Source organism: Pleurodeles waltl, chromosome 8 (assembly GCF_031143425.1).
Source record: "Pleurodeles waltl isolate 20211129_DDA chromosome 8, aPleWal1.hap1.20221129, whole genome shotgun sequence".
NCBI classification, from domain to species: Eukaryota; Metazoa; Chordata; class Amphibia; order Caudata; family Salamandridae; genus Pleurodeles; species Pleurodeles waltl.
In genome coordinates, this window is record NC_090447.1 from 402,099,784 (window position 1) to 402,112,635 (window position 12,852).

At 44.3% G+C, this 12,852-nt stretch overlaps 1 protein-coding gene across 2 annotated transcripts in view; it reads right to left on the bottom strand.

Annotated features, from left to right (window-relative positions):
- Nucleotides 1–12,852, bottom strand: part of UBE3A (ubiquitin protein ligase E3A) — a 250,200-nt gene that overhangs the window by 168,331 nt on the left and 69,017 nt on the right. For both annotated transcript variants that reach the window (XM_069204274.1, XM_069204273.1), the window contains one exon: nucleotides 9,323–10,569. In XM_069204274.1, coding sequence (XP_069060375.1) covers nucleotides 9,323–10,569 — 1,247 coding nt within the window. The remainder of the gene's footprint in view (nucleotides 1–9,322; nucleotides 10,570–12,852) is intronic.

A 12,852-nucleotide genomic window follows, 5' to 3' on the forward strand; every position in this document is an offset into this window, starting at 1 on the left:
TCTAGTTTTAAAATAGCTATATGTCATTTATGTGAAAACTCTATATGCTATTTTGCTAATTCAAAGTTCCTAAGTGAAGTACCTTTCATTTAAAGCATTACTTGTAAATCTTGAACCTGTGGTTCTTAAAATAAACTAAGAAAATATATTTTTCTATACAAAAACATATTGGCCTGGAATTGTCTCAGTGTGTGTTCCCCATTTATTGCCTGTGTGTGTACAACAAATGCTTAACACTACCCTCTGATAAGCCTACTGCTCGACCACACTACCACAAAATAGAGCAGTAGAATTATCTCTTTTTGCCACTATCTTACCTCTAAGGGGAACCCTTGGACTCTGTGCATGCTATTTCTTACTTTGAAATAGTACATACAGAGCCAACTTCCTACACATAACATGCCTCATGCACTATAGCCATGCACTCATCAGGGTTTAGGTACCCAAATAATAGGACCCCTGGGTTTAGGTATCCAAATATCAGGATCTCAGATGCAAGATTGCTAGGTTAAGCTGTTTGGGTCTGAGTTTCTGATTTAAACATGCTGCTGCATGAGAAGGTCCGGCCTGCCAGGTAGCTTCTTGCGGGGCCTGATGAACCTCTCAAGGTGCTCTGAGCACCAGGGCTATCAGGGCACAAGGATGATGGTCAAACATCTGTTTGACCTTCCTCACCATGAATGGGATGAGAGGGAGAGGACGAAAAACATAGATAAATATTGTTTACCAGTTCACTAATAGTGCACTGCCCAGGGACTGGGGAAGTGTGTACCTGTAGAGAAGTTTGGATGTTTTCTGGCATGGCACAAAAGCTGACTGGGCCACCTCCACCTCCCAAACCTGTGGAAAATACCTGTATAGGATTTGCAGGTGGAGGTCCCACACATCGACTTGTTGACTGCTTCTGCTTAGAAGGTCTGAAAAGTCATTGTCCGCCCCTAGCAGGTCCTCCACTAACAGATCCTGCTGTGGATTGCTCAGCGCAAGATCTTCTGTGCTAGCGCAGACAGCTGGAGTACAGTACCCCTCTGCTTCTGTATATAGACGATAGTTGCCAGGGGCGGGCCCGTCCCGGTCCTTCAGAGACCGGAGGAGGTTGGGCTGGGCCACCCCTGTTGGTTCTCTGACACAGCCCCTCCATCTTTACATCTGGCGAACTAACATGGTTGCGGCTAGATTTAAGCAATTGTCTGGAGTTTGCTATCAATTGCATTGTGCTAATGTTTTATGTAACAAATGGGGCAATGTAAGGCAAATGACCTGCTATCAGGAAATGTTAAGAGAGCAAGCGCTCAGAGCGCTATACTTTACTGCTCTATTAGATACATGGATACACAATGAAGAATTTGATTTTCTTTATCTGCTACACCAACAGCTCTCCCCCCTGCCCATCCCACATCTTCTAATCTCCCACCCCGCCCCCCGGTCAGCCGTATTATGATATTTTCAATAAAGACTCTTGTCAATTAAAAGAGAAATTGAGTTCAAGGGCATTTTCTATTATGCCTAAGAAATTGCCAGTGAGAGAGGCTACTAATGGTCATAGCGGGCAGAGTTCGACAACGAGGGGAGTAGTCAATCCCCCCGTAGATGCTATTGTCGAAACTGCTGGCGGACAAAACTTGGGAAACAGAGGAAATTTAGGTGCTCCAACAGAGTCTAATTGCACTATGGAAAGAACCCCTGATGGTGTTGGTGTACATGACTGTGAAGGATTGACAGCTTACAGGCATTGCTATTCCTCCTTTTGTGAGTCCAGCGCCTGATAATTCTATCAATAGTGTGGCTCTAATATCTGAGCTACAAAACCTTAAAATTGCAATTTTCAAATTAAATCTCTGGTGATGTCAGTAACAGGATTCTCAAGGCAGCTAAAATCGACATCCCTTCCTCCTCCAACTTCATTACTGGTTATGTCATCAATTCGGCTGTGAACAAAAGGCTGACACAACAGTCTATGGAGGCACTGCAGCATAATTCCAATCCTGTGCCCTTGAGCATCAAACGTGATTTAGAACTAGCACCAAAGGTAAATAATCAACTGCCGGCAAGAACAAGGTTGTTAGCATCAACAGCTAGCATGAGAGAGTGAACACCAACTGGTTTTTATCAGGGCTTGTACCAGTCGACAACCAATGCTTCTTTACCTTGCACGGGCCTCCCTCCTGAGATTAAGAACGTTTCAAAACCCACAACGCACACACCTCAGAAATCTCTAAGAAATAAGTGTGTCCACTGGCTTGGGGCACACATGAAGGACAAACATTTTTATCAAATAAATCATCATGGTTACTCAAGTAGCCTGGATTGGACGCTCTGTAAAAGACTGCAAAGAGGACTGTGTGTTTTCATGTGCCTCATTTTGTTAAGATATTATCACAACACCATAGCCAAGTTTGCAGGTCCCCAAGTTGTGCCCTGTTCCTATTATTTTTTTTAAACACAAGGTCAGTGCCTGTATGATACCAGTCTGTTCATACCCTTTAACCATAAACCTCAAACACAGGTTTTTGCGAAGTCCGTAATCCGCCAGAGACCACATGCCTCCGATCTCTGCTTCTGCCAGATGGCTGCCCCAGGCCAGGAGTGAAGCATCTGTAACTACGGTCAGCTCCGGGTGGGGAAGGGAGAGGAATATGCCTCTGATCCAACAGTGGTTTGTTAGCCACCACTGCGGATCTTGCGCAGTTTCCTCTGAGATCTATATCATATGTCAGAGAGATTACCCTTATGCTGCACCCACTGGAACTTCAGGCCCCACTGCAGAGCCCATATATGCCATCTGGCATGTGTCACTAGCAGGATGCAGGAGGCCAATCAGCCTCAGAGTCATTCTCACTGAAATCCAGGAGAGAGGCTGTAACATCGTTATCATAGCCTGAGTATCCTGGACTCGCCATTCGGGTGGATAGGCCTGAAAGAGCACTGTGTCCAGAACAGCTCGATGAAAAGGAGCATCTGAGAGGAAGTCAGTGACTTTGGCACGCTTATAGTGAACCCTACTGAATGCAGATGGTCTGCTGTGGTCTGGAGTTGGGAGACAATAGTCTGGGACGAGCCTGGCTTTAACAGCCAGTCATCAAGGTAGTGGAGGACTGAAAGCCCTGACCTGCGCAGACGAGCTGGAACCACCGAAATCACCTTGGCGCTAGTAAGGCCAAAAGGGAGATCGGTGGACTGAAGGTGCTCATGGCCTACCATGAATCGTAAGTAATGTCTGTGGGCAGGGAGGACGGGAATATGAAAATAAGCGTCCAGCAAGTCCAACTCTACCATCCAGTCTCCTGAGTCTAGGGCAGATAAAACCTGAGCTAGAATGAGGAATTTGAACTTCTCCTTCCTGAGAAAGAGACTGAGAGACCAAAAGTCTAGGGTAGGGCGGAGACCCTTGTCATTTTGGGTATCAGAAAGTATCAGAAATAGCAACCACAACCTACTTCTGGCACAGAAACCCTGTCTATGGCTCCCTTGGCTAAGAAGCCATAACGTCCTCTTGGAGAAGTGCCAAGTGATCCTTCGTCCTCCGATTTTAGGATGGTGGCATGGACGGAGGGGTAGTCTCGAAGGGGAGGGAGAAGCCATTTTGGACTATCTGCAAAACCCACCTGTCTGACATGTTGGATTGCCAGCGGAGCAGGTGACAGCAGATCCTGCATCCGAATGCTACCTGGTGGAGATGAGTCAGACTAAGAAGGTTTGGAGGTGGACGGAGTGTGTGGGAGGGTGAGGAAGGGAGCTATCTTCTGGCCAGATCGCTGGCTCCCTGATCCAAGAGGATGATGGATCCCATGTCCCCGGCCACGCAGAGGCTGAGCAGCATGTGCAGGACAGTGGCTGGTCAAGACTGAATGTGGTAGGGTGCCTCTTTAGTAGCCACAAAAGGGCTGAAAAGCTGACGGAGGGGGATGAAAGGCCACTGCGAGGCCCAATGACCTGGCCATAGCATTAGAATCCTTGAAGTGCTCGAGCACCGAGTAGACTTTCTCTCCAGAGAGACAGGTGCTGTCAAAGGGCATGTCCTTAAGATTTGCTTGGATATCCCCCGAAAAGCCAGATGCCCTCCTCCAGGAGTGGTGCTTAAGGGCCACTGTTGATGCAACTTCTCTGCCTAGTGAGTCAGTCGTGTCCAGTCCACATCGGATTGTGAACTTTGGTGCAGCTCTCCCTTCAGCAACTACTTGGGAGAGTACAGTCCAGATCTCCTCCTGGACCTGTGGCAGCACTTGCACAACTGTATCTCACAGGGTGTGGGAATAACAATCCAAAAGGCTTGCGGTGTACACGGACCGAAATGCCAGGGTGGCAGAAGAAAAAATCCTCTTCCTAAGTGTGTCCAGCCTCTTGGATTCTCTATCTGGGGTGCGGAAGGGAATGTGCCCTGTGAAGTGGAGGCTTGGATGACCAAGCTCTCAGGGGTGGGGTGTTGCGTGAGGAAACTCGGGTTGCCCGGAGAAGGGTGCTGGCAATGGGCAACTGTACTGTTCACAGGTGTCCCTGTGCTGGGATTAGACTGCGTACCCACTAGGACATCTATAAGGGCTTTATTGAAGGGGAGCAGGGGTTCAGAGTATTAAGCTCTAGGCTGAAGCACCTCTGTCAGGAGGATAGTCCTGACTGCCACCAAAGGCACTTTAAGGTCCAGGACCTCAGCTGCTCTTAGCACCATCAGAGTATGAAGCACTCTCCTCCGTAGCCACGATAGGAGGAGAAATCATGCCAGTACCTGGGGAGGGGTTCAGTTCACTGGCTTCACCCAAGTCTGCACACCAGTCCAAAGGGTTTTGGAGCTGGTATTGTAAGGGGTCCAGCGACCTCTCCCATTCTCACCGTCCCCTAGCCTAGCCCATAAGAACCAGGCTCAGGATCCAACATAGGTGGCTTGGCTCCTGTCAGTGGCAGAGTTGGCGTCATACGAGGACTTGGAGTGGGACAACGACGAAGGGGGACTCCGCAACCATTCATGGGACATTCCTCTAGACTTACGTGGAGTGGAGCGTCAGCCTTCAGGTGCATGAACTGACAACTCCGACCACAACTTTGGGCTGTGGTTGCGCTCCAAACACCAAAGTCACAGAAGGTGCGGATCCTTCACCAACATCACCTGAGGACAGGCTCCGGCAACCCGGTCTCGCTAGATTACATTCTTGACGTACCAGGAGTTGTACAACTTTGACAAAGACGAAAAAGGACAGTCAAAAAATGACTTGAGGGGTAACTCTCTTCAGATCAGCGCTGGCTGGCACATAAAGAAATGAAATGGCGTCAGTGTAGCCATCTATATTGAACCCACAATGTCATATCCTGAGCAGACGACGGACGCAGAGACAATCGACACCAACCAACAGCACGAAGGGGTACTGCTCAAAAAAAAACTCAGGATCCAGACTTACGCCTGGGGGAAATTCAAATGGTAAGCAATCTGCAACTAAAAGTCAATTGGGGCATATCAACAGGCATAATTCTGTGCTAACTGTAGACACCGCTGAAGAGTCTAGGGGTAGGATGACCTGGCCAAGGAAGCAGAGTAGCTAATGGACAGAATATTTAAACCTCTTCTTGACCAATGGTGTAATAAACTTTGCCTTAACTGGTTCTTTATAAGTATTCAAGAGGCGCTTTTGGCATGCCCTTGCCCATTAGCAGGAAATGGACGGTAAGTGTGCTCTGTTTTGGAGAGGGTCTCCATCCGTTAGTCATCCTCTTTCAGAAGGAATCGTAGTGGTAAGCTGTGCTTTGAATCATCACAGGATAAGCAGTGATATCACCAGGTGGGGGTGGCTTTACTGGGAATGGCACCTGGCTCATATGTAGAATTGACACTAATCAACCCAGGTGCTGTCCCCATCTCACCCATAGGGGATGGTCACAGAGGTCTCCCTCCTCTTAGTGGTTGCCTGGTTCTGAGGGCATTCACATCTCAGGTGACTGATGGTTGTGGAGGTGGTGTGTATTGATGCAGCGGTGGCGGGTGGAGGAGAAGGTTGATGAAGGTATTTGGTGTGGTGGGCTTGTGCCCTTGTCTTTAAGCTTCTTGGACATTGGATGCCTAGGTGTGTTGAAGGCAAGATGATCTTGGGGAATAAGCAGAAACAAAGTTGACAGGCAGCCTGGGGCACCTCGGAGATGATTGTCAGCTTCTGTGTTATGAGCTGCTTCCGTGCAGCACCAAGCTCCTCCGCCAGCTTCTGTAGAAAGCAAGCCTCAGATTTCTTAAATCTCAATATCAAATGAGTCTTCAGCATCAACTTGGCACTTAAATTATACTCTTAAGAGGGAGTGCTTGACACCTTTAGATTAGAGTGTGAGGGAGAAGTGGGGATAGGTTAACAACTCTCACGGTTCAATGCCCTTCATTCGAGGCCTGCTCAGCTTCAAACCCTTCTCCTGGTGCTCGGGCTCAACATCCAACTCCTGCGGGAGAAGTGCTCTGCTTCAGCTTGGGAGAGTTTAGCGGAACAGGGTTTTTTGCTTGGCTTTGCTGAACTAGAGTTATACTTACATTCACTGGAGTCTTGGTTTTGATGCAGAAGACGCCTGTGTCTGAGTCTTCGCCCTTGGGTGTCCTTGAGAAAACCTTCTCTGGGATGGGTGTTAATTGGGCCACCAGGACCCCAGAGGGTCCAGTCTCCTGCTAAATGCTGATATGGTCTTGTTCCCAAAAATATTGGAAGTCTCAAAGGAAGTCTGCTGCTACATCTTTGTGTCTGCCCACTACCTTTCCCTTTCATAAAACTCTTCTTGCAGCAGAAAAAAGACAAGGCAAAACTCACAAGAGTTTGTGTGTTCGGAGGGAAAGATAAAGGTTGCAAACAACATGCTGGTCCGACTAGGTATACTCTGTACAAAACTGGAATGTTATGCGTTCCAACACCTACTTTGTGTATTCATTCCCTGAAGGGATCTCAGGGGGAACTGAAGATGACTCAGCCGGTTCGACTAAAGTGTCAAGACACTGAAGTGAGACGGCTGTGGTTGCCTGAGAAGACTGAGGCGCTTGCCAGCTAGATGGTCGCTAACCACACAGAGATGGTTAACCTAGTCTTTGGTTTGAAAGAGTAGAGCAAGTAGGCCTGAAAAAGACATGAGGAACCAAATCAGTCTCTGAGCTGTTGCTGTACATGCCAGAAGCTGTTGATGGGAAAAAACTGTCTATGGTGGTGTCGGTGCTCACGAGCATTGTGATCTAAGGGAACAGTCACATCACATTCTGTGACTCGAACGTTCTGCAAAGAAAAACAAGTTGTAATGCCTGAGGCCAAGACTACATCACTTAAGCATGCTGGGCATGTGCATCTACAGCTACACTATACTATGAATATATAATTTTTATTTGCACCAAGAAAATGTACTTCTGACTTTAAATTACCTTAACTTTAAGACATTCTTTACACAAAAAAAAGACTTTTGAAAAAAAGACAAAGAATGGTGCCAGGCCTGGCCGTTATTTACAGTGCAAGAGCGAGTTGATGAGGTGGGCTGACCAACTACCCCATGCTGTGATCCGTGGAAACAAGATGTGCATGGCAGCCAAACACAAATACATACACACACACACACACACACACACATATATATATATATATATATATATATATATATATATATATATATATATATAATATTTACACACACATTAATTCCTGAAGCTCATATTTCTATGATAAATTACAAACACACAGGTAATCTTTCAGTATGAACATTGCAGAAACTCAGAGCAAGCTTGGCGTTTACGTTGATTACGTTTTCTGCTTTAGAGCAATGCAACAGAACAGCAGATCATATGGAAGTTTGAAACAAGTTTCACAAAGTAAAATGAATGGCTGTACAGTGAAGTCTTGCTACATTGTGAATCAGGAAGTGCCTGTATGTCAACAATTATACAGGATAAATTGAAATGCCCATTAGAAACTTCACAGAAAACGCACTCCAAGGAGATTATTGTTGCCCCACCAAACTAATTCAGACAAGATAAAGGAATTAGACTGTGTAATGTATTTCTGGAAACCCGTTAGTGGTTGTTATTTTGGAATAAGCACATGGTAATGGGGAAAAAAAACTGACTGTGCAAGACATCAAGTTAACTATGACCCCAAGAGTCATAACCTAAAACATATAATGTAGAACTGTAATTTGGTGTCATTTGTTTCTGGTTGGCTTCAGAACATTTCTTTTTTTCTTTTGGCAAGGCTAGGTTAGACATCAAAGGACAAGGTTTTTTTAATTCAGGGATTGGGGTGGGGCTGGGGGGAGGTTGCAAGCTTCTCCTCTGAATTTAGGACACAGGTCAGGGCTTTTGCTCAAGAAACAACACTGTCAAACAAAAGTCTAGCAAGCTCATGAGGGGACTATCTATAAATGTCTATAACAGTATTCATGTGCTGCAGAGACAAAACTTTTTGTTCAACATAAGGAAGAAGGATCATTACACATACAAATTGTAAGCTAGACATTTCCACTGTTACCTCCTTTTTTTTTTTCTTTGTACAAGCTCCTGAGTTTGTTGTAAACCACTGCTTCTTAGTGACTCGTACACCACATCGCAAGCTAATTAATGATGATATGATGGAACGGTTTTGTCTGAGCTCTCCTGGTTATGCGAAACCTGATGCCATACCTATTAGAGAAAACTCAACCAGAGTATGTAAACTGTACAGCAAAGCTGGGGTGGCAGTGCTTTGGTGAATGTCTTCCTGAAGGTCCCTCATGTATTGCCAACTAATTATAAAGAGTAATTTGAAATCTCTGTAGAGGTAGCAGGACCATACAAAATTCAAATACCCAGGGCAATGCTCTAGATATATGCCTAACTCAAAACTAGGCTTCCTTTTAACCTATTTTGTGCTGATCAAAAATGATGCGTTCTCTGTGACCTGATTGCCTGGAGACCTTGGGAAGCTAGAAGAAGGTAGATGGGACATAGCAGAATTACTAATTTCCGTAAATAAGGACAGAATTAAAATAATATCAAGTGCCTTCAGACCTAGAAGTTGTACCATATCTACATGAGGAACCAATATCAGCAAGACCAGCTACGCCACACTAATAATGGTTTAGATCAACACAAAGTATCGTAGTTTAACAAAAAAATCAAAGAAATCTGGGGTAAAAAAACATGAATTTTGTTAAAATGCAGTAAATGTAATCAATTCTTATGCAGAGAAACAAAACTTCATAGAATATGGCCATTTCTAAATTTCAAAAGTCAAAAATGGTTGTCTACAAAAAGACAGTTATGCATCAATGTCACCTTTAATAAAAAAGTAGTTAGTTGACATTCTGCATTAAAACAACAACAAAATTTAACCAAGGAAGTAAAACTTACCCTGACAAGAGCATCATCAATTATGTGGTCACGACGGACTTTCAGTCGTAAATAGGGATTTAACTGCTGTCCCTGGACTAAGCTATAGAGAACAGTGATCCTTCTTTCACTGTACATTCTGATCCTATTATCGTAGTAGAGTCCGAGATTCTTGGTAACAGCATTCAGAATGAAGGGGCACGTCATAAAGGAGAACTTATTTTCTGTTTCTACTTTAAAGAAAGTATAATCTTTATCCATTTCCAAAACATCATTCAGTGGCTCGTTTACAAATTCTTCAAAAGGGATAAGTGGTTTCCGACAGTCTACCGCTTTAACTCCTAGCTCCGTTTCAAGAGGGTCAACCCGCGGGCCTTTTTTATTTCTTCTTTCCTCTCCTAGTAGCTCCTGGAGAGTTAGTTCACTGGATTCTGGGATTGGCTCCTCATCTTCCTCTTCATTGTGTTCTGTATCAATTTCACCTCCTATCACATTTGCATAGTTCACAATCTTTAAGCATTTTGAAGCAGCTACAATGGCATCATCATCATTCACCAAATTTCGACTGTTGAACTCATTGCTTATAACTTTGTAGGTAATCAATTGTTGAAAGGTTTCCATCATGCGACGAATCTGCTCTGCATTATATTTTGACCATAGTCTCACCAGTTTTGCTTGTGCTGCAAGGGGTAACTTGCTCATTGCTTTGCAGAACAATGGCAGAGCCATTTCCAGGTATTCAGGACTATGGAGATTGCTATTCTCCATCACAATGATGAATAAATTCAGATAGTTAGGATCCCGCGAGTACACATTATGGTAAGTCAAGTCACATTCTACATTGGGGGACAGGTATACAAGTGCATTAAGAAAGGCACTTTCTATTTTCTCATTAGAAAGTAACCTATTGTAGATCCGCCGAACTGAGTCAATATCTACAGATACTTCTTCAGGCGCTAGCTTCCGTAAATTATTGTCTCCTTGTGAGTGATCACCTGTTCTAGAGGATGATGCTTCTGTATCTTCCTCCATGGCAGCAGCAGAACAGGCAGCTTTTTCCTTTTCATCCTCATCCTTGTCTTCATCTTTACCTTGAAGGGACTTTAGCTCTTCCTTGGTATGGTGTTTGGCTTTTCGAAAGCTTTGCACCAAGGCTTCAGCACTGGAAAAGACTCTCCCAATAACACGGATTAGAGGAGAAAAATCTTCCTTTTCTCTACATAGTTCAAGAATTTCATATACCTTGTCTTCCGTCAGGTAAGTGACATCTATAAAATGAGGGAGGCAGAGAGACATAAGTGTTAAAATCAATAAAGACTAAACTAAACATAGAATAGAAAAAACAAATTACAAAGACAACCGAGCTAGACTAAAACTTTCTTGTAATAGACAAATAAGAGCAAATTAAAATAAACAGCTGTGATGTTCTTATTTCTGTACTGTTTTCCACAGGCTTCATATGAGAAGAGTATGTTTAAAAAGGTAAAGGAGCATTCTTAAGCATGCTCATAGCTTAATTCTTTAAAATGTCAACATTCTGACTGGTGCGCTGCAAAACGTGTACAATCTATAAAACATTTCTCAGTGTAAGCCATTACACACACAAATATACAGTTTTAAAGTGCTGGAGTTGAATAAAAATGTTTTTTTAATCAAACTGGTTAATGTTAGGATCTCGTACATTTTCTGGGGCACAAGCATCATCCATTTGGTAGTAATTGATTTACGTTTCTGTGTTATTTCAGAGTAGAAAATGAATCATAGCCAATATTACAGCAGTACTATTAGAATTATAAACTGTTAATTAAAACAGATTGTCGAAATACAGAGCTCCTAACCTCCACATGAATGTATAGTTTACTAGTGCCTACAGAACAAATGCAACGCACACAAAATGAACATGGTCTAACTGGTTTTCCTTCTTTTAAATGCACCATTTATATATAAAGATGCTCTTGTTGAGGAGGTTGGTGCCAGAGTCTATTACACGTGTTGTGTAGTCACCCAAAGGAATGCAATATAACACATAAAACAGTACATTTTCATACATAAATAAACTAGAATTCCAAAGTTCACCAAGAAACAAAGTCTAACATTTTTTCTAACTTAATTTACGCCCCCCCCCACCCACTTTGCAGGACCAAACAGGCAAAATGCCCTTCCCGTCTAATCTATCTATCAAAGAAGTAGTGCGTTGTGATTCTGTTTACCAATGCCAACATCACTGCCTGACAGATTCCAGGGTAGACACTCCACGCCAATGCAGTCTTGGCAACCTCATCCCTGGTGGAATGGACTTTCAGGTCCAACAGAGGTTGAGCTTTCGCCAGCGTATTGCAGGTCTTAATGCAGAGGACTATCCCACCTTCACAGGTTTTTTTCGGCACCACCTTTACTTTCTTTGCCTCCCACAAACTGATCACCTACCCAATGGTCTTTTATGCGACCAATGCATAAGCTATTTCGAGGGACACAATGGAGAAAAGAATGGTGGGAGAGTGATGCATTGCCCAGCATGAAAAGGAATCAAAGCTTTTGGCTTATAGGCTGCCTGGATCCTCAGCACCCTTTTGCTCAGAGAAAAAAGTTGTGTAGAGTGGTTGTATAGGAAGAGCCTGCAGTTCACTCACAGGACGAGCTGAAGTGATTGCACTGAGGAAGACACTTTTATAAAGTCAACGAGCAGCCATGAATCGGCTCAAAGGGTGAACACGAGGGAAGTCAGGATCAAATTAAGGTCCCAGTCAGGCATCACAAACAGTTGGAGAGGAACATGTGTGTCACGTTTTTAATAAACAGCATCAAAATAGGTGATTTAAAGAAGGACTAATGGTCCAGCAAAGGCAACAAGACTGAAATGAGTGGCAAATAACCCTAATGATGTCCACTGCAAGTTCTTGCTGGGCCAAAGACAGAATAAAACAAACCTTCTGAGAGTTTGGCTTGTAACAAGCCTGTATTTCGAGCTCCACGCACAAATCTATGCATGTATCCACCCCAAATAGACTGTAGAGTGAAGCCTGGCAGATAGTGCGCAAACTCCTGTAATAGACTGGATACAGTCAACTGGCTTCACTCAATCTCCATGCATGGAAGTGTAGATTGCTCAGACTGGGTGCAGGATCCTGCCCTCCTGCTGTGACAGAAGATCCTCCCGAAGCAGAAGGCTGATTAGCAAATAAATGCTCATGAACAGAAGTCCCAGGTATCACACTCTCCTGGCCTAATACAGAGCCACTAGGATGTCCTGGGCTTGGTCATTACTGATTTTCTTTAAAACTCAAGACAGAGGAGGAAGAAACAGAAAAGAGAACAGGAGTCATGTTATCTACTGTAACCTGACTGGGTCTCCTAGTGAGCAATCTTGGGAATTCATTGCACAGAGGTTTTGACACTGCATTCTGGTCTGTAGCAAAACGATCCAAGCCAGGGGCCCCCGCCCCCACTGCTAGAAGATGCCTTGTACCACCTTGAATGCAACTACCAGTCATGATCTGCTAGGCGTTCCAAGTTGAAATTGCCTGTCCTGGTGTGTCTAACGATCCTGACAG